Raw genomic sequence first — 23020 nt, forward strand, 5'->3', positions numbered from 1 at the left:
GAGTATTGTCTACTGGCATAGCCATTAGCAATGAGGTAGCTCCCAGATGGAAGAGTTTGAAGAGCTCCCCTTGAGAATATCAAGCATGGACTCCATCAAGTGCTGGGTTGTCTTTGCTCATAATGGAGGTTGAAGCTGAGCTTCAGCAGTGCTTGGAGAGATTGGACCTGGCTGTATGGGTGGAGGATTCTGTACTCCCTAAAGAGCTTGTGATGACAAACAAGGACTTCTGTTTCTGTTATGTAGTCCCAACTACTGGAATCGTGATAGAAGGCAGTTCTGCTCTACTGTGTAACATGTCTGTTGGAAAGCTTTCCATGTTCTTATCTGTAAAAGAACTTTCAAAGGAGATGTAATTTTATTCCTCACCTTAGCTTAGTGTTCTTTCCTGCAGTTTTGAGAGATTTGAGAATCTTCTTTATCTCTTCTAATGTAACTGCCATTATGCTTGCTGTCATGGTTTAGCAAGGAGCAGCTTTTGCTTGGTAACAGGGGGAGGGGGTTGCAGTGAAGACCTGTTAAAGAGTTTTTGGACTCTCCCCTGGCTCCTGGGTTCACACCCACCTCCGGCCCGGCTGGGCCAATCTGGCGCCTCTGTGATCACTATTTAGGGATGGGATTTTGAAGTGCTGGCAGGAGGTGTAAGAGTGATACAAGATGGAGGCGACCACGCAGACCCTTCAGTCAGAGAAGGAGGAAGAAAGGAGAAGCACTAGACCAGAGACCCCTTTGCAAACCAGGGCGAGAATGCAGGATGTACCCCTGCAATCCATGAAGGGCCATGGCAGGACTGAGACTTACCAGCAGCTCCGTGTGAGTGAGCCTGGATGGGCGAGGGACTGTGTGGGGAGACGGCCATGGCACAGGCCATGCTGGAGAGCCTGCGTGCCGCAGAGCAGCCCCACACAAGAGGCAGAGAGGAGCTGCAGCTTTTGGGATAAATGCACATCGAAGCAGCCCATGCAGGCAGTGTGTGTGTGTGTGTGGTACCCCACAGACTTTCAGGGAGGACGGGTGCAGAGCCCACCTGTCCTGAAGAGGGACAAATGGCAGAAGCTATCAGGAATAGACTGACTGAAACCCCCACTCCCTGCCCCCCTGAGCCATTCAGCGGGGAGGAGGTAAAAACACCAGGATCAGGGCCCTGAGCCCGGGAAGAGGGGAGATGTGGCAAGGTGTTCTTAAAGGGCTGGTCAGACTCTTCATTGTTGTACTACTCTGTGTTGTTTTATTTTGGTTATGTTTTGGGGTTTTAAGGTTATGTTTTAGTTGGTGTTGCAATAAATTATTTTCTGTTTTCTTCCCTAAGCTGAGTAGCCTTGTCTGTTTTGTCCTGAACCTTAAGCAGCAATTAAGCTCTCCCTGCCCTTTGGCAATTCTCAGCCTCTTGGCCTCTTCCATACTTGAGGCTAATTGTGGTCTTTTGTTCCCTGATGGGCCTAAACCAGGACACTTGTATTAGAATTTGATAACTCTAATTTTGTATTGTCGAGAGTACATGAAGCATTATGTGTAATGTTAATCAAATCTATTGATCAGAGCAAAAGATTTATAATTTAATCTAGAATTTAAATGTGTGCATAGACAAAGGTTCAGGCCAACTCTTGAATATTTCCAATATATTGTCTTTCAAATAAGCTACTTATAGAGGTGCATACGTGATTTCAGTATATTATAGAGGGTTATACATCCCGATTGCTTGTAAAATATGGAAGGTACAAGTTGTTAACAGCATTGGGTTGTTAGTGAACAGAAAAAGGAATTATCACATTGAGAACTAGATTTTCATTCTGTTACTAAGTGTTGGCAAATTTTAGTTGAAAATGGCCAATTAGCTACCACTTTTTAAAAATTATGTAATATTTGAAATATTAAATTAATATTATTCACTCTTTTACTGTAAATTATAGCTTATTTGTTGAAAACAACTGAATAAAACTGAGTGGTTTTGCTAGTTTGTTTATATGAAGATGATCAATCATCTAGCTGTCAAGAAGCTGCTTCTCTGTAAAGATTCTGAGAGTTCAGTCCCATCTCTCATCCTCATGGAACCTGAAACTCTTCACCATACTACACTGCAAAGTCTGTCTCTTAACTAAGGCTTTTGGGGAAAAAGTGAGCTGCAATTTAAAAGTGGCATGATAGTGCTTCATTTTGATTACTTCTGTATTCCTGTCCTTTGTGAAATATCTTTTTATGTTATAGCCTTAAAAATGTCACACCTGGTACTAATGGATTTCTGTTTTAACAGAAAATGAAGATCATTTACTTTGGAAACCTGATGTGATCTCAGAAAATAAAGTTAAAGAATACCTTTTTGAAACCTCCTTAAGAAGAGGAAATGAAAACATGATTGGCAGAATTCCAGGACTGCATATACGGGACAATGAACAAGTATGTTTTATATCCTGTTCCATTTATGACACATTGCTTTATGATTAATATGTATTCTCTTTCTTTGTCTTGTATTACAAAGGCAGCAATATTAAATTGGTTTTAAAATTAGTTATTATTGGGGTCAGGATCTTTATCTGTAATTTAAAGCACGTGCTTAAAATTACAGGTATTTGAATGTTGGCAGTGCTGTGATCTGTGATGGTTCTGATTGCCATGCTTTTGACAAATCTATCTTTTCTAATAATTGCATATAAAGTTTTACATTTGTTTAATGAAACCTTGCCTCAACTTTTGGATGGTTTTGCTTTTGGCTATTTTTGAATTTTCATCCTGTATAGAGATAAATCTTCTTTTTTACATGAGATATGCTCACTGAAAAACTAGTTTCAGAAGTTCAGATTGGATATTTACAAACTTTTTCTTTCTAAAGACTTCTTCTATTTTTATAGGCACTTTATGAACTTCTCAAAAGTAGCCATAATGTTAAAGAAGCAACTGAGAGATACTGCTCAAATGGAAAGGCATCTCAGGGTAAGAGAGAGTACCTGCTTTTTAAGAAATATATGTTTGGAGGAAAAAAATAAATTAAAAGTTGTATAGAAAAACCTTGAGTAAGATTCAGATTGAAGAGCACATCCCTTTCCATGATGTCTTGAGCACAGATTAGGTATAATCTGTTAGCCAGATGGAAATTTCTGCTAAAGAAGTTTGCAACTTCTATAAATGTTGCACAATCAGTTTTTACACCTTTTTTTCCCTTCATTTCTCCATTGCCATTTTAAGAACAGCACAGACTGAGGATAAGGATGGGGAGAGTCATGACTTTGCTTCCATAAGGCAGTACTCACACATGACAGTACCTTTTTGAGATCATGATCAGTTATAATCTGATGATATTTATGAGTATCAGGAGAACATAGCTGACAATATAAGTGAGCCCCACTCTTCATCACTGTGCTAACATTATGCTATCTCAACCCTCAATTGGTCCTTCTGTATAATTATATAGGTCTTTGGCAGAGCATGGAGAAGTTTTGCTTGAGTTTACAATAGAAAACGAGCTTCCATCTTGTTTGTCTTTTGACTTTATTACTCCGTAAAATAAAAATCAGACTCTATAATTTAGCAAAGACAGTTCTTTGTTCTGTATTTTAACATATGTTTTGCATAAAGAAGAAATGGACCATGAGTCCTGGTATAAGTTGATATTCTGGCAGATATCCCCTACTTGGAACTGAATCTAAAGGGAATTTGAGTGTTCACAAGTTAGGTGCTGTGAAATCTAAGCAGTATCTAAGGTAAAGCTTAAAGGAACAATAAGGAATATCAGAGCAGTGCTTCAGAAAGTTCTCATACCAGAAGATACTGTGTAGAGCTAAATGATAAGGAAGTATCAGTTGCAGGGTTGAATCCTAAACATCACAATTCTAGGATCTAGATTCTTGTTTTGGGATAAAAAAATACTTCTATCTGTTTGTGGGTCAGAACCTCAAATTCTGTCCCAAGAACTAATACTCACCCCCTTACTCTGCCCCAAGTCAAATGGGATTTATACCCCTATTAAAAATGGTAAAGGATGATAATACTATTAGTGCCTGTCTCAGAGAAACCATTATGCTATGATCTGAAGTTCACTGTTATTCTCAAGATGAGAGTTAAAAATCCACATATCCAAAATAATTAACTTCACATGAGGCTCTTTTCTTCTTAGAAGCTTGAGAACTCTGTAGTAAGGAGTACAAAATGAATGGGTTGCAAAAAACAAAAAGAAAATGGCCTTCATCTTAGGGCAACAAGGTCTTGCTTCCAGAAATGTTTCAAAATGTGTTTGTGGGTTTTTGTCCGTCTCCCCATCCCCTCCCCAATTGGCTTTAAATGACAACTGATCAGATCACCGTTATGAAGGTAAGATGCATGAAATATCTCTCCTTTATTATATATAGACACAAAGCCATAATCAAGATGGGGAAGCAACAATATTTGAGGCAAAACTGACCTACTCAAATAGTTTGAGCCTCTTTGTTTTAAAATTCTTATTCTTTTTTAGTGATTTTTCTTGTTGTTTAATTTGTAAAACTAAAATTCATTTTTATCTTAGAGGGGTTGTTCCTTTATTCTTTTTTTCCAAAAGACACTGTTCTTTGTATTTCACACAAGAAGAAATATTCAGGAAAAAAATCTCACTGATATTTTGGTGTTGTTATGAAATCTTGGATTTTTGATGACAAACTTCTTAAGAAATAATAAATCAAGTCTTTTGAATGTTCTTTGCCCTCTAAGCTAAAATATTTCAGAAATCAGTCTTATGAGTCTTTATAAACAAGAACATGAAATTTCACCTAGGATATCTGTACAGTAAAGAACATAGGTCTAAGTAATTGAACTACTCTTCTTTTAGAGTGTTTTGGATATTCATGCATAAGTGAAACACAAAAATTTTATTCTTTGTAAAAGGTTAATGAGTGAAAATAAGTTTATCATGATACTTTTGTAATTGTCTAGAAGAGATGACAGCATGGACAGAAGAAGAATGCAGAAGCTTTGAACATGCACTTCTGATTTATGGAAAAGACTTTCATCTCATACAGAAAAACAAGGTTGGTATTTTACAGTTAAATGGAAAAATTGGTAGATGATACGATGCTGAAAAATCTGTAAAAAAAAGCAATGCATTTTACAGAAGTCATGCTGTCCTGAGTTTTATAGGGATAGGGTTAATTCTCACCAGATGATGCAAGGGGATGTGGTCAGGCTATTCTATACCATGCTGAAGTCATGCTTAGTATATAAGGGGAACTGCTGGGGAGCAGGGGCAAGTTCAGGAACTGCAGCTTTTCCTTCTGGACCGAGCATCTGGTTAAGCATTGTGTGGTGACACTGAGCATCGCTCGTTTTCTATATTCCTTTGCTGTCATTATTGATGTTTGTTCTCTCTTTGTTTTGTTCTATTAAATTGTCCTTATCTCAACCCACAAAGCTTTACCTTTTTTCCTGATTCATCCTGCCGGGGTGGAGAGGGATTGAGTAACTGTGTGGTTTGATTGTTGTCAGCTGGGTTTAAACCATGACAGTCCTCTTTCGCACCCAAAGTGGGGCATGAAAGATTGAGATAAGGACAGATCTGACCTGAGTGTGCTGGAACAAATTTGTTACACAGATTTCTTATATTTGTTAAACAAGACAGGCTGGTCACAATGCTGGCTCTTTTGTTTACATGGTGATGTTAAGTAAACTCTTACATGCTCTATGTATTCTCTGTGGTGCTGTATATCACCTCTGGGAGGGTGATGAGGACTATAGTTTTCTTGTACTGGGTACTGTCAACTCATGATATGATTATATTGTCAATTAAGGGGTTCACCTGGTATCTGTATGCAACACAGTTGTCACTCCCATACCTCAGGATTTTCCTCTCTGAATTTATTAGTAAACTTACCCAATCTATGGGGAGGGCAGGGAGGGATACTTTCTCCCACCCTTTTACCTCCCCTTTCTCTTTCTGGATAATTTCAACAGCTTTTGAGGATTTTGAATACCCTTGGGACCTTCTAGTCATCCTGCTTTTAATTGTAAATGAATGTGTTTCCTGTGTTGCTTAGGGCTGTAAAAATTAAGAGTGTCACTCAAAGATCTGCCCCAAGGCTGAATAGTCATGGGTTGAATGGCATGTAGGAGAATATGGGCAGGTATCTAGAGAACTTCTCACCTTCACTGGTTTGGAACTTTACCCCTGAACAACTACGGGACCCTGATAGAGTATTTGAAAAGGAAATGTTGTGGCTATTCCAGAGAAGCACAATTTACTGCACTGTGCTGGGCCCTGGCCAGGATTTATCAAACACTGCTCAACATTAGGCAGCATCCTCAGGAGAATGGGGAGGAAAATAGACCAACAGGCATCACAACTACCCCAACCCCAGTGACATGCACTGTAGCTACTCAAACCTCAACAACAGGCACTGCAGCTGAATCAAGAGAACCAACCTGTACCAGTATCAGTCACCCCTATACACAAGAAGAAATACTGGATGCAAAAGTCAGCTTGTTTAGAAAGGGAAGAAACTTCTACTACAAAAGGGGAGAAGGAAGAAATGGATGAAACAGGCTACTCCAAAGCAGGGCCATCATAAGAGGAGGAGGAAGAGGCAGATGTCAAGATTGATATGGTTACCACTTGATCCGTATCCCTGAGTGAATTGTGAGATATGAGAAAGGATTTCAGCCATCATCCAGGGAAACACGTTGTCACCTGGCTGTTTCAATGCTGGGATATTGGGGCCAGTAGCCTGGAATGGGAGGGTAGGGAAGCCAAGCAGCTGGTCTCCATGTCTAGGGAAGGGGGTATTGACAAGGCCATTGGAAGAATAACAAAAGTCCTCAGCCTTTGGAGGCAACTTCTGTCAGGTGTGAAGGAAAGGTATCCCTTCAAGGAAGATATTACATGTCACCCAGGCAAGTGGACTACCATGGAGAGAGGCATCCAGTACCTGTGGGAATTAGCCATGCTGGAGGTGATTTATAATGATCCAGATAATGTGCAGTTACCCACAGATCCAGATGAAGTCCAGTGCACACCCTCTATGTGGCAAAAATTCCTATGAAGTGCACCACTATCTTATGCCAACTCATTAGCAGTCATGTCCTGGAAAGAAGGCGAGGGGTTGGCCAACTCCAGCAATACAAAGGAAGTCTTTCTTCCTCTTTATTGTCCTGTGTGTCTGCTGTGGAGAAACAGTTGTGGGATTTTCATCAATTCAAAAAAGATAAATCCTACTCCCCACCTATACAGGCCTATGTCTCCACTAGTCACAACATATGTTCCTCTGATCAGGAGAGGAGATACAGAGGGTACACACACTGGGGTAACCTGTGGTTTTACCTATGCAGCAAGGGACAGGACATGAGGAAGTGGGATGAAAAACCTATCCTGACTCTAGAGGCATGAGCACGGCAATTACAAGGGAAAACAGTTACAAAAGGGGATTTGTCATGGAAAAATGCCCCAGTTTCCAGTGAGCAGCTCTCCAGAGACAGAATGCTTGATCTCTCTTCTAATCCTCTTGAAGGGACTTCTAGTTCATTCCCACAAAAAGTGAATGATAAATGCAACAACCAGTATTAGAGGGGCCCTGCCTCCAATCAGGGGGAGGACAGGGCCAACAGGATTTATTGTCTGTGTGGATCCAATGGCCTGGCACGCGAAATCCACAAGGGTACAAGGCTCTGGTAGATACTGGAGCACAATGTACCTTGATGTCGAGTTATAAAGGAAGTGAACAAATTTATATTTCTGGAGTGATGGGGGATCCCAACAGCTAATTGTATTGGAAGCTGAAGTGAGCCTAACTGGGCACAAACACCCAATTATGACAGGCCCAGAAGCTCCGTGCATCCTGGTAATAGGCTACCTCAAGAGAGGGTATTTCAAGGGTAATAGTGGGCTTTTTGTGTGGCTGCCTTTGAGAAGGAGGAAACTAACAACTGTCCAGCCTGCCCAGTCTCTCGGAGACCCCTTCTGCTGTGGGATTGCTGAGGATTGAAGACCAATAAGTGCCAGTTGCAACCACAACTGTGCACTGGCAGCAATATTGCTAGACTATGACTATGGTTCCCATCTATGAACAGATTTGGCAATTGGAGAGCCAAGGGGTGATCAGCAGGACTCGATCACCCTTTAACAGCCCCATATGGCCAGTACAAAAGTCTAGTGGTGAGTGGAGACTGACAGTAGACTATTGTGGCCTGAATGAAGTCACGCCACAACTGCGTGCTGCGATGCTGGACATGCTGGAACTCCAGTATGATCTGGAGTCCAAGACAGCCAAATGGTATGCCACCATCAACATTGCCAATGCATTCTTCTCAATTCCTTTGGCAGCAGAGTGCAGGCATCAGTTTGCTTTCACCTGGAAGGGCATCCAGGAATTGACTGCTGCAGGGATGGAAACAGAGCCCCACCATTTGCTATGGACTGATCCAGGCTGCACTGTAAAAGGGTGAGACCCCAGAACACCTAAAATATATCAATGACATCATTGTGTGGGGCAAAACAGCAGAGGAAGTTTTTGAGAAAGGAAGGAAAATAGTTCAAATTCTCCCGAAAGCTGACTTTGCCAGAAAATTAAGCAAAGTCAGAGGGCCTGCACAGGAAATAGAATTTTTAGATATAAAATGGCAAGATGGTTGTCAGTACATCCCAATGGATATCATCAACATTACAGCCACGTTTCTGCCAACTAGTAAAAAAGAAACACAAGCTTACTTAGGCATTGTGAGTTTTTGGAGGATACACATACATACAGTATGATTGGAAGTCCTCTTTATCAAGTCACCCAAAAGAAAAACTATTTCAAATGAGACCCATAACAACAACAAGGGTTTCAGCAAATGAAACAGGTGTTGTGGTTTTTCCCAACCAGCAACAAAGCCCCACAACAGTCTCTGCTCACTGCCCCCCATCCACCCTCCTTAGGATGGCAGAGGCTCCAGCAAAATGGGAGGAAAAAAAAGATAACCAAGGACGTTGTGGATCAAGACAAGGGCAGGGAGGGCTCACTGCCAATTACGGTTCTGGGCAAAACAGTCTCTATTACTCGACTTAGAGAGGAAAGTAAGGAAAGTTTATTCTACTACCTACAAGAAACAGAACAGAACAAAAAGCAAAACCAGGACAGGCTGATGAGAAAAATACAACCTTTAAGCACTTTAAGATCTCTCTCCCCCATCCCTCCTTTCTTCCTGGCCCCAGCTCACTGCTCCTGATATCTCTACGTCCTTCCCCCTCAAACAGCACGGGGGGTAGGGAATGGGGGATGTGGTCAGTCTCTCACAGATGGTCTCTGCTGCCTCTTTCTTCTCAGAGGAGGATGACTCCTTACATTCTTCCCCTGCTCCAGTACAGGGTTCCTCCCACAGGACACAGTCTTTAACTCTGACATGGATTCTTCCCAACAGCTATGGCTTCTGCAAATACAGGGTCCCTCCCACTGGACACAGTCCTTAATGAACTTCTCAGGTGTGAGTTCTCCACAGTTGCAGCTTCTGCGAATACGGGATCCCTCTCATGGGACACGGCCTCCTTTGGGCATAGTCACTGCCCCTGGTCTTTTATGAAGTGCAAACAAATCTCAGCTTCACCAGTCCTCTCCACAGGATGGAGGGGGGTCTCTGCTCCAGCACACCTCCTCCTCTCTTTCCTCACTCACCTTGGGGTCCGCATGGTTGCTTCTCTCTTACAACTCCTTACACCACCACCACCAGCCGGAAAAGAAGGAAGAAACAACAGCAAGAAAGAACAGGAAGAAGCCTCCTCTTCCAGATGCTTAAAAAGTGATTGTGGAGATGCCCCAGAAGTGGGTCTGACTCAGAGCCTGTGAGTTTCGAGCAACTTCTTAAGGGAGCCTTGTTTACAGCCCCTCCCCCATTATGAGAAACGGCTCCACACAAAACTGTGACAACAGGAGATTGCTCAGGCAGTAGCACTTGGTCCAGTCCAGACAGGACCAGATGTGAAAAATGTGCTCTACGCCACAGTTGAGGAGAATGGTCCTACTCTGGCAAAAAGCACCTGGAGAGACTCGAGACTGCCCCCTCGGGTTTTGGAGTCAGGGATACAGAGGATCCGAGGCCCACTATACTCCAAATGGGGAGATATTGGCAATGTATGAGGGAGTTCAAGCTGCGTTGGAAGTGATTGTCATGGAAGCACAACTCTTCTTAGCACCCTGACTACAGGTGTTGGACTGGATGGTCTTCTCCACACATCATGCGACTGACGTTAGGTGGAGTAAGTGGGGTTACGTTGATTACACAATGAGATCAGATAGATAGGAAACCCTAGTTGCCCAGAATTCCTGGAAGTGATCATGAACTGGCCAGAGGGCAAGAGTTTGAAATATTGCCTGAGAAGGAGATGACATGTACCAAAGAGACCTGTTCTGGTTTAGCAAGGAGCAGCTTTTGGCTTAGTAACAGGGGGAGCGGGTTGCAGTGAAGACCCGGTAAAGGGTTTGCGGACCCTCCCCTGGCTTCTGGGTTCAGACCCACCTCCGGCCCGGCTGGGCCAATCTGGCACCTCTGCGATCACTGTTTAGGGGACGGGAATTTGAAATGCGAGGCAGGAGGTGTAAGAGTGATACAAGATGGAGGTGACCACGCGGACCCTTCAGCCAGAGAAGGAGGAAGGAAGGAGAAGCGGTAGACCAGAGACTCCTCTGCAAGCCGTGGTGAGAATGCAAGCTGTGCCCCTGAAACCTATGGAGATCCATGGCAGGACTGAGAGCCACCAGCAGCTCCATGTGAGTGAGCCCGGACAGGCGAGGGACTGTGTGGGGAGACGGCCATGGCCCAGGCCGTGTTGGAGAGCCTGCGTGCCGCAGAGCAGCCCCACACGAGAGGCAGAGAGGAGCTGCAGCCTTTGGAATAAGTGCGCGTCGGAGCAGCCCGTGCAGGTCTGCCATGCGTGTGAGTTACCCCACGGACTTGCAGGGAGGACTGGTGTGGAGTTCACCCGTCCTGAGGAGGGACAAACGGCAGAAGCTATCGGGAACAGACTAACTGAAACCCCCACTGCCTGCCCCCCCGAACTGTTCAGGAGGGGACAGGGTAAAAACCCCGGGATCAGGGCTCTGAGCCCGGGAAGAGGGGAGGTATGGCAAGAAGGTGTTCTTAAAAAGGCTGGTTGGACTCTTCATTGATGTATTACTCTGGGTTGTTTCATTTTGGTTATATTTTGGGTTTTTGGGGGTATGTTTTAGTTGATGTTGCATTAAATTATTTTCTGTTTTCTTCCCCAAACCGTCTGTTTTGTCCTGAACCTTAAGCGGCAATTAAGCCCTCCCTGCCCTCGAGCAATCCTCAGCCTCCTCGGTACTCGAGGCTGATCGTGGTCTTTGTTTCCCTGATGGGCCTAAACCACGACAAGACCTCACCATTATAATAAACTGTCTGAAGACGAGAAGCTATATGCTTTTTTCACTGATGGGTCCTGTTGAATTGTGGGAAAACATCTAAGGTAGAAGGTGGCTGTATAGAATCCCCTACAACAAGTCACAGAAGCTGCAGAACGAGAGAATGAATTGAGTCAGTTTGCAGAAGTGAAAGCCATCGAGCTGGCTTTAGACATCACTGAACGGGAAAAATGGCCAATACTTTACCTTTATACTGACTCATGAATGGTGGCAAATTCTCTGTGGGGGTGGCTGCAGCAATGGAAACAGAACAACTGTCAGTGTTGGGGCAAACTCATCTAGGCAAGACATGACTGCCCAGCTGCAGAAGCTGGTTATGAAGGTGTAATACGTAGATGTCCACATACCCAAACACCAGACCAATGAAGAACATAAGCACAACCAGGAGAAGGACCAAGCTGCCAAGATTGAAGTGGCTCAGGTGGGTTTAGACTGGCAATGTAAATGTGAAGTATTTATAGCTCTGTGGGCACATGATGCTTCAGACCATCAAGGATGAGATGCCACCATTAGATGAGCTCATGATCATAGAATCATAGAATGGTAGGGATTGGAAGGGACCTTTAGAGATCATCTATTCCAACCCCCCTGCAGAAGCAGGTTCACCTAGATCAGGTCACATAGGAACATGTTCACGTGGGTCTTGAAGACCTCCAAGGAAGGAGACTTCCTTGATGATGGGGAGGTGGGCTTGACCTTAGATGATACTGCACCGGTTATCTATGAATGCAAGACATGCTATAATGAAAGAAACCAAGGTGTTGAAGCCTCTTTGATATGAAGGGCTATGGCTGAAATATAAATATGGGGAGGTCTGGCAGATTGGCTCTATCACGCTTCCACAAATTTGGCAAGTGCTATGTGTTCACAATGGTGAAAGCAACCATTGGATGTCTGGAAACATTCTGTGCCTCATGCCACTGCCTGGAACATTATCCTGGGCCTTGAAAAGCAAGTGCTATGGCAATATGGCAACCCCAGAAAGGATCGAGTCAGACAACAGGATACATTTCTGAAACAACCTTATAGACACCTGGGCTAAAGAGCATGGCATTGAGTGGATCTATCACACCCCTTATCATGCACCAGCCTCTGGGAATATTGTGCAATATAATGGACTGTTAAAGACTATGTTGAGAGCAATGGGAGCTAGAATCTATAAACATTAGGATACATACTTAGTGAAGGCCACCTGGGTAGTCAATATGAGAGGATCTCTCCATTGAGCTGACCCTGCCTAGTCAGAACTTTTAGACACTGTGAAAGGGGGTAAAGTCCCTGTCGTGCATATGAAGAATAATTTAGGATAAACATTTTGGATTAATCCTGCCACAGGCAAAGGCAAACCCATCCATAGGATTGTTTTTGCTCGAGGACTTGGAGGTACTCGTGATGCGGAAGGATGGGGAAGTTTGATGTATACCTCAGGAGGATTTGATTTTGGGTGAAAATAGCCAGTTAGGGCTATTAAGGGTGTTAATTACTAAATAACCCCACCATTGATACTGGAGGTTCATCTACTCCATAAACACCACTTTGTCATGAAGACCTAGGGCTTTGTCCAGTTGCAAAGACTGTATTCATGCACTGGAGTGCTAGAGGCAGTTTTAACACAGACACTTCAAGCTACAGCTTGGATTTGTGGGTCGGATTCAACAAGTGCTTTCTCTCTTCATGTTACTTTGAATCTGCTGTTCTGCCCCCTTTTTTTTTTTTTTGGTAATCCTTTCCTCTGAGTGTGCTCTTCAGAAAGGGGTGACCTGATTTGGGAGATGCACCCAGTGCTGGGAATGGAGAAGCTGAAGCAGTGCATTGATATAATTTAGCAGGAAACCTGAAAGACTGCTATGAAATATGGAGCTCCAAAGTCATGGGCTAAATGAATTCAACGGTCAGGTTAGAGGGATGGCCTATGGACTAAGGGAATTTTATATATATATATATATGTTTGTGTGTGTGTATATATAGCAATGACAGAAAAATGATAAAGAATTAGAATGTGTATAATCTGGGCATGACATCGATGATATAGAATAAGGGGGGATAATGTCCTGGGTTTGACTGGGATAGGATTAACTTCCCCTTCCCCTTGATGCTTCAAGGGGGCATGGCCAGGCTATTTGATACCATGCTGGTATGCTCAGTATATAGGGGGAGCTGCTGGGGCATGATGGCACGGGACTTTGACATTAGGTTGAGCATTAGGCTAGGGACAGTGGGCAGTTACAGCAGGCTCATTTTCTGTATTCCTTTGCTGGTTTTATGGCTGTTTGTTCTCTTCTTGTGTTGTTCTATTTAACTGTCCTTATCTCAACCCACAAAGCTTTACTTTTTCCTCCTGATTCTCCTCACCATCCTGCCGAGGTGGTGAGGAGTGAGCAACGTTGTGGTTTGGTTATTGTCAGCTGGATTGAAACCATGACACATGCAGAAGAGTGAAAAAAGAACCAACATATTTGTTGTGATTTGGCCCAGCTAGCACAGCAGCACCATGACAGTCTCTTGCTCAGTGCCTCCATTCACCCCCACCCTCGTTAGGATGGCAGAGGCCCCAGTGAAATGGGAGGAAAAAGATAAGCAAGGTTGTTGTGGATTAAGACAAGGGCAGGGAGGGCTCGCTGCCAATTACAGTTCCAGGCAAAACAGATGCCAGTACTCGACGTGGGTTCTTCGTCATGGTTGCAGTTTCTGCAGATAGAGGATCCCTCCCTCGGGACATGGACTGTTCTGGGCATAAGTTTAATGAGCTGCTTTGTCGTGGGTTCCTTCCCACAGTTACAGCTGTGAACATGGGGTTCCTTCCACAGGACACAGCCTCCTCCGACCATAGTGATAAAGGATCCCTCCCTCGGGACACGGCCTCCTCTGGCCATAGTTTTAATGAAGAAAATCTCTGCCCCTGGCTCAGGGTGTTTAATGGAGTCACTGCCCCTGGCTCAGGGTTTGTAGCAAAATGAGTCTCTGCCCCTGACATGGGCTCATTATCAAAATGAGTCTCTACCAGTAATGCGGGGTCTTTAAAGAAATTAAAATAAATCTCAGCTTCACCAGTCCTCTCCATAGAATGCAGGGGAGTCTCTGCTCCAGCACACCTCCTCCTCTCTTTCATTACTGACCTTGGAGTCCGCATGGTTGTTTCTCTCACTGTTCCTACTCCTTGCACCACCACCAGCCAGAGAAAGAAGGGACAAAAGAAAGAAGAAACAGGAAGAAACCTCCTCTTCCGACTTCTTAAAAAGTGATCGTGGAGGCATCTAATTGGCTCAGCACCAGAAATGGGTCTGGCTCAGAGCTGGGGAGAGTTTTGGGCAACTTCTTACAGGGGCCATCTTTACAGCCCCTTCCTCCTTACCAGAAAAGGCTGTCATGTCAAACCATGACAATATTAAAACCAGCTTGATGTTTTTGTGATAATTTTTACCTCTGACATAATTTGAAAAGTAAAGTGTTACTAGATGAATCAAGATATGATCTCTGAAATCAACATATGTTGACATTACTTCCATTTATGCATTTTTATTATAATTTAGTTTAAATACTGCCTTTCTTGATGGGAGGGGAAAATTGTCACCAGGAAGGTGTAATTCTAAAGAAATGGGTTTAGTTCTTTGTGTTTTCAGAAAGTGTAGTCATCCATCGCTTCTCTGTAGTCATTCATCATTTCTGACCAACCAAGGAGTTTTAATCTTGCTTTGGGTTGCTTCTGATTGATTCCTTTGTGCCTGAATAATAGAAATTGGATTTTTATATCAAGTATAAGTGTAATTTGGTACAGTCTACAATATGGATGTTTCCAAACTTTCTGTATATTTCCTGCATGTTTTGATACCACCTTGATGTTTTTTACTGGTTTTGGCTTGATGCCCTGGATTTGACTGGAACAGAATTAATTTTCTTCTGAGCAGCTGGTGCAGGGTTATATGTTGGATTTATTCTGAAAAGAATGTTGAGAACACAAGAATGTTTTGATTCTTGCTGATCAGGACTTGCACAGCATCAAGACCTTTTCTGCTTCTCACCCTGCCCTGCCAGTGAGTAGACTGGGGGTGCATAAGGAGCTGGGAGGGAACACAGTTGGGACAGTTGAATCCGACTGACCAAAGGGATATTCTATACCATATGATATTATACTCAGCAGTAAAACTGATCGATGAAGGTTGGTGGGGGCTGTCGTTGCTTGGGGGCTGACTGGGCATAATAATTTTTTTCTTTTGCATCACTTGCTTATCTTGAGTTTTATTTTCCTCTCTTTTTAAAAAAGTAAATTACAAGGTAGCTTAACATTTTTTTTAATTTATGAAACTGTCTTTATCTCAACCCACAAGTTTTCTCACTTCTTCCTTTTCTATTCTTCTCTCCCACATTCCACTGGGGGAAAGTGAGCAAGCAGCTGTGTGGTACTTAGTTGCTGGCTGCAGTTAAACCACAACTTTTTTTTTTTTTCTTTAGAAGACTGATGATTTTGGGTTTTTTTCAGATAAACTTTATTCAGTTGTGGTTACTGTTCAACAATAATCAGATAGTCCTTCTCAAACCTTGGCTTAACCTGTCCTATGATAAATATTTCAGTGGTTCAAATTTTAAATGAACCTTAGCAATAAGCAGTAATTCACCAGACATACAAATAAATAATGTTAAACTATATTTTTTTTCCAACATGCAACGTGAGTTGATCTATCTGTCACTATGGTTCCTCAAGGGTCAGTGCTGGGACTGGTACTGTTCAATATATTCATTAATGACCTCGATGAGGGAACAGAGGACACTGTCAGCAAGTTTGCTGATGATACTAAACTGGGGGCAGTGGCTGCCACCCCAGAAGACTGTACTGCCATTCAGCAAGACCTGGACAAGCTGGGGAGTTGGGCAGAGAGAAATCTAATGAAATTCAGCAAGGAGAAGTGTAGAGTCTTACATATGGGAAAGAATAACCCCATGTACCAGTACAGGCTGGGGAATGAACTCTTAGAGAGTAGGAGAGGGGAAGGGGACCTAGGGAGCCTGGTGGACAGCAGGATGACCATGACCCAGCAATGTTCTCTCGTGACCAAGAAGGCCAATGGCATCCTGGGGTGTATTAGAAGGGCTGTGGGCAGTAGGTAGAGAGAGGTTCTTCTCCCCCTCTACTCTGCCCTTGTGAGACCACATCTGGAATATTGTGTCCAGTTCTGGGCCCCTCAGTTCCAGAAAGATAAGGAGCTGCTGGAGAGAGTTCAGCACAGGGTCACCAAGATGATTAAAGGAGTGGAGCATCTCCCTTATGATGAAAGGCTGAGGGATCTGGGGGTTTTTAGCTTGGAGAAGAGGAGACTGGGAGGTAATCTCATAAATGTTTACAAATACTTAAAGGGCAGATGTCAGGAGGATGGAGCCGGGCTGTTCTCAATGATGTCCAATGATAGTACAAGGGGCAACAAATACAAGCTGGAACGTAAGAGGTTCCAAAGAAATACAATGAAAAATTTCTTCACTGTGAGGATGACGGAGCACTGGAACAGACTACCCAGATGGGTTGTTGAGTCTCCTCTGAAGACATTCAAAGCCCATCTGGATGAGTTCCTGTGTGACTTACTCTAGGTGATCCTGCTCTGGCAGAGGAGTTGGACTAGATGATCTTTAAAGGTCCCTTCCAGCCCTTAAGATTCTGTGATTCTGTGACCAGAATTTGTCTAAGTACCCAAAGTCTTTTCTGCTTCACTTCTCTTAGGCCATTGATTTTTCTCAACTTTTTTTCCATCTTGAGAGAGTCTGTCTTATAGTCTAAAAAATTTTTATATAGATTATTAACTGAAATGCTTCAGATGTAGAAACAGTTTCAGTCTAGTTTAAAACAAAAACCCAAACAATAATGCATATAATAGAACAGATGTAATACTTGAATAGAATAGACTATTGCAGTTGGAAGGGAACTACAATGAATATCTAGTCCAACTTCCTGACTGCTTCAGGGCTCACCAAAAATTACAGCATGTCATTAAGGACATTGTCCAAATGCCTCAGTCATGGTTTAGACCTGTCCAGGGACAAAAGACCACAATTAGACTTAAGTACCACAGAGTTCAGAACTGCTGAAGGATAGGGTGGGCTTAATTGCCACTTATGGTCCTGGACAAAACAGACAAGGTTACTCAGCTTGGGGAAGAAAACTAAACTTAATTTACTCCACCTCCAACTAAAACATAACAAACAGAAATATCCAACGGAAAATAATACAGAGTAGGGCAAATGATGGAAGTGCAACCAGCTCTTTAAGTTCACCTTTCCCCCACCCCTTCTCTCTTCCCGGACTCAGAGCCCTGAGCCCTGTATCATTACCTTCTCCCCCATAAGCAGGGGCAGGGAATGGGGAGTACAGTCAGTCCTTTCTTGCTGCTTATCACAATCCTGAGGAGAAGTGCTCTTTGTTAGTCCTCCCTTGCTCCAGCTCAGGGTCTCCCACACACCAGGCAGCCCTGCATGGGCCATTCCCATGGGACGCTGCAACCCCAGTTCATCTTCTCTGGATTGGGATCTAAACTGCTTGCTCCCTCTGACCCAGAGTCTTCAGCTCTCACTTCCTCTGGCACGGGATCTCTACTTCTCTTCACGGGCTACAAGGATGTCTTTGGTCCTTCATCGCTCCTTCTGTCTTTTCCTGGTTGCGGGATCCATGTGGTTGCCTCCATCTTGCCCTTCTCTTCCATCTCCCTCCATTCATTCCAAATTCCTGTCCTTAAATAGTGATCATAGAGGCATCAGATTGGCCCAGAGGTGGATCCGAACCTCAGAGCCAGGGGAAAGTTCAAGAACTCTTTACCGGGCCTGCACTGCAGCCCCCTCCCCCTGTTACCAAGCAAAAGCAGCTCCTTGCAAAACTATTACACTGGTCATGCAGTGTCTTAAACACTGACAGGCTTGGGGCATCAACCACCTCTCTAGGAATACTATTCCAGTATTTGACTACCCTCTCGGCAAAGAAATTTGAAACTAGATCTCTTTTCAAGTCTCCTGATTTAATTAGTTACAGTAATCAGTAAAACTAACAATATTGCAGGGATATGGGGACTGGGGAGATGACAAAACATAATTCTTTGCATTAATCTTGTCAATTCTTCTTGCCTTCTTTTAGGTAAGAACCAGAACAGTTGCTGAGTGTGTGGCTTTCTATTACATGTGGAAAAAGTCAGAACGTTATGATTACTTTGCTCAGCAAACAAGATTTGGAAAGAAGAGATATAACCATCATCCAGGAGTTACGTAAGTAAAATGTCCTTGGAATATGTTTTCCATTGCAAATCATAAATGTAGAAGATTTTTTTTTCTTCCTATCATTGCAGTTTAATGTTGCAGTGGCTGTGGCAACTGAAATTAAATCCATCATAGTTTTTAGGCCTTGTTTTCCTGTTAAATTAACCCATTATGAATGCCATATTCTTCAAGGGACTACATGGATCATTTGGTAGATGAAGCAGAAGCCCTTGGTGGAGCAGTACATTCTTCAGCCTTAACATCTAATACTCGATCAGAAACCATTCCTGATCAACAGCTGAGCATTCTGAACTCTATCTCTGCCAATGAGTTGACAGGTAAGTCAAGGAAAAAAAAAAACAAAACCCACAAAAAAAACCCCAACTTAAAAAAACCCTCGTAACTATATAAACAACTATTTCACTTAAATTTTATGTTCATCTTTTTTTCCAGCATTGACAAATAATGTAGCTACAGTCTGCCACACTTCGGATGTGAACTGCCTGGATGATGCCTTTACTCCTATGGACAGCTTACCCCGAGCACCAGTTAATCATGTACCTGTTGGAACAGAAGAATTGCTTAACTTACCTAGCAATGGTGAAAGTGATTGTTTTAATATATTTGAGACTGGATTTTATCATTCAGAGCTAAATCAAATGAACATGTGCAGTGAGGAAACAGAAAGACCTGCAAAGAGATTGAAAATGGGTATTGCTGTCCCAGAATCTTTCATCAATGATGTCTCTGTAAATAACCTTGGTGTGGACTTTGAGAACCATACACACCATATTACCAGTGCAAAAATGGCTGTTTCAGTGGCTGACTTCAGTAGTTTATCTGCAAATGAGACAAATGGTTTTATCAACACCCATGCTCTTCACCAACATAATGCCTTTCACTCAGAATGACTGGAAAACTAAACAAACAGTGGGTACTTGATGCAGTAGTAATAAACTTGATGGGAGCTATCAGGTTTGCTTAGTCTTTCACTGGAAGTTTGAACTTTGACATCAGTGATGTCTTTTTATGTATAGAACTATATCTTGATTTATCAAGAGTATTTTCTTTTTTCAGTCCATAAATGTGGAAATGTTTGGCAGAATTTGGGTCTAAGAGAACTCTGTGGTGCAGCTTTAAACTCTACTTCAATGTTGTTTTTTAAAGCCTGTAGACAGGCTGCCGTTTCAAAACCAGCACAGAAGTTCTGAACTGATTGGAGTGACTTTTTAGTCTAAGTTACTTTTGCTGTAACAGATGCAGTGTAGTAACAATGATAACAGATACCAATCCTGATCCCTGCTCACTGTAGCTTGGTTTTGTTTGTTTTTTTCTTATAAAGGCAGATATGAATTTCTTTAAGTTATACTGCACAAACATTCAAGGATGTGTTTTAAATGGAACCTTCTCTTGTGATACTAGAGCACTTCAGTTTAAAAATACAGCAAGTTTATCTTGATGGAAGCTAGCATAAAGGACTTAACATAAGTAAAATATGAAGACCTACACTTGGATGCTGTTGCAAAAGCATAGGCTATGGCTACCTTACACAGAAGTAATTATACTGCTAGAGGTATCTGTGTACTTTAAACTCGCTGGTTTAAACAGATATATTTTAGGCTTTTATATTCAGATGGGGTTTGTCCATGACTTTGAAGATTAATGCACCTGTATAATTTAACTTTCCTAAGGTAGATGATGATGCATAAAGCTACAGTCTGCACAGCTTAAGATTTACCACTAAACAGTCTACATTCTGGAAGACATCTTAAATTGTTTGGAGCACTGCAGTTCAAAGTGTTACAGTTTTGAGTAACCATCTAATTTATATATAAAGTAGTAGAACCTTGAATTATGTATTTGAAAGTTTTTCTTCAATGTGAATTGCATCTATTATTTTAGCAAGTCATTGGCTCAAAAATGTTACTTCACTGCCTTGGTCAAATAGGAAAGGATGAGTAAAAATATTTCCCATAAAAGCTGCTATTTAACTTCAGTAATTTTTTTTGTTTGAACACTGAGTGCAATTTAGCCATCCACAAAGTTTCTTAAAAATGTTTGTTCTAATTCCCACGAGAGAACATTACTTCAGTAGGATTACCCCTTTCCCTTTCTACCTTTTATTTGCACTGTTTGTATTACAAATTTAATTGCCACTAACCTGTTTTCATAATTGCAGTAATTAAGCTTGCATTGTTGATATTTTCTGCTTCAAGGTTATGCTGAGTTATTAGAAAGTAGTGACTGCAGTATTTGAAAAGGAAGAGGGTAATTATTATGCATACTGTGAACTGCATTGACATCCTGAGTTTTGGATGCAGTGTATGGAGTTTTCTTTAGAGTACTGTAATAAAGATTGCTTTGAAATGTTTATGCAATAGAACATTTACTATATTAAAACAAATTAGATTAGCACAGTGGACAAAAGTAAAGATAATTTTGTAATAAGTTCTTAACTTACTCATCTGAAATATGTAATTCTAGTAAGTACACGGTAAATAATGGGTAGCCTTAGCCCTGTGTTGTACTCTGACATTTTTAGCCAAGTTGTCGGCTTCTTGTTGCTATGTTTTGTGCTGAAGTGCATACCTTGTTTCTTTTGTTTATGGAACAACACATCTTATGTAATTTTGTAAAATACTGGACATTGTTATACATTCAAGTTTCTGGGTTTACAGTGAGTGACTGGTCTGTATAAAAATCATTATACAAAGATGACTGAATGCTTATACCAGTTGCACTTCAATGAGCATGACCATTCTTATTAGCTGATGCAGTAATATATTCAATTTATCTATGCATTGCTGGACTCTTAATTTAGACAGAGGCTTGTCTAAGGTTTGGGTTGTCAGCAAGTTGAATGGACACTTTAGTTATTTAAGAAAGACTTTTGACCAAAATTCAGAAAATTATGAGAGAGAAATTAATTCCACCTAGTCTAATAGATTTTAAAATTCTGATCTTATTTAGCCTGTTGGCTAGCTAGCTGGTATTGTTTTAATTCCTTGTTAAAATGAGGCAATAATTTGAAAGATTTTGTAAATATGTACATTCTTCTTTTTAGATACCTATTTCAATATTTTCTGACTACTACTGTGTATAGTAACATTTCTGTGCATGCTTGATGTGACATTCATAAATTTGTACCACTGACTTTATCCATGTAAAGTAGCTATTTATTGAATTTTTCTTTTGGAAACTGAACTTAATTCTTTTTCTCTCAGTTTAAACATTTAAAATGGAGAATTTGTTACTGTTTATTAAAAGAATTGTGTTTTGAAAGTCATCGTGAAGATAATTGAATTGCAACCCTATGAAGAAATTGTATTGCCTCGGTTCTTTGATGGTGAAGCACAATTCTTATAACAAACTGTGATGAATTCTTTCTCCTCTGACATATTTTTTCTTTATAGAAACAAACAAAAAATCCATAATGGACAATGACAGTGTTGGTAAATGTATCCATTTATGTACAGGGAAGCTGAAGAGGATAGCCAATTAATTTAAAAGTGTAACTTGGTACTGTGATTATAGCAATACTTTTAATTTGGTTACTTGTATGTCATATTCTCATGCTAGGATTTATACGTTTAGTTTTCCTCTTGTCATAGTCAAACATCTTGAAGAAAACTAAATCATGTACTACTATTGTGCAATTGTTTCCTGGTTTTAAGTTTTAAAAATGAGGGTCAAAAATGTCTGAAAATTTCAGTTCACATAGAACATAGTTATAATAGTTAATTTAACCAAAGTCTCTAGGTGAATATTTCAACTTTGAATGTAAACTAATGGATAAACTAACAGGGACACTATTTGCCCAGCATTACAAGCACATTGTCTACAGACGAGGAAACTAAATACAGTAATTTATAAAATAATGACAAGGCTACTATTTTTTAATTCCTATTTTTCATTGGAAGAAGGAAAATACTATCAGTTGTAAAATACAGTAGGTATGGTTATAGTCCTCTTAATAAAACAGATATTCCAGTTATTCAAAGTACCCTGTGCATAACAAATTGTGACAATCTGTTTTAATATCAGATGTTCAAGAGAAAGTTGCTATTGTTGGTTTTAATATTTGTACATAAACACAGACTTTTTTTTAGCATTCTTTTGTATTTGTTGTACTTTACTACCTTATGTACAATTCCAGAAATAAATGTCTGGAAACCTTTCTTTACTTGTAAAGCTTTTCATGCATTTGCATTATGTTTGCTATTTCTTTGTCAAAGTTATTTAGCAATAACTCTGAACCCATTTTAAGATACTCTGTATACTACTCAATTGTATACTACCATTCTACATAAGGTTACAGATGAAATATTCCATAAGCAGCTGTGAGACTGCAACTTACCCAATGTCTGCTGAAAATACAACATATCAGAGAGGAAACGTAGTCTAGGAGATTCCTAGAGTATATAGAA

The 23020-nt window shown here is 41.4% G+C and overlaps 1 protein-coding gene across 7 annotated transcripts in view; it reads left to right on the forward strand.

Moving 5' to 3' along the window:
- The window catches only part of LOC133628506 (mesoderm induction early response protein 3-like), a 51923-nt gene extending 29236 nt beyond the window's left edge, over positions 1-22687 (forward strand). For 6 of the 7 annotated variants that reach the window (XM_062016759.1, XM_062016755.1, XM_062016758.1 and 3 more), the window contains exons 8-13: positions 2252-2394; positions 2847-2928; positions 4900-4994; positions 18475-18602; positions 18786-18931; positions 19047-22687. In XM_062016759.1, the coding sequence (XP_061872743.1) occupies positions 2252-2394; positions 2847-2928; positions 4900-4994; positions 18475-18602; positions 18786-18931; positions 19047-19504 (1052 nt within the window). In that variant the 3' untranslated portion in view covers positions 19505-22687. The remainder of the gene's footprint in view (positions 1-2251; positions 2395-2846; positions 2929-4899; positions 4995-18474; positions 18603-18785; positions 18932-19046) is intronic. The other variant, XM_062016754.1, reaches the window with a different exon arrangement.
- The last annotated feature ends 333 nt before the right edge of the window (positions 22688-23020 follow it).

Source organism: Colius striatus, chromosome W (genome assembly GCF_028858725.1).
Source record: "Colius striatus isolate bColStr4 chromosome W, bColStr4.1.hap1, whole genome shotgun sequence".
In the NCBI taxonomy this organism is placed as follows: domain Eukaryota; kingdom Metazoa; phylum Chordata; class Aves; order Coliiformes; family Coliidae; genus Colius; species Colius striatus.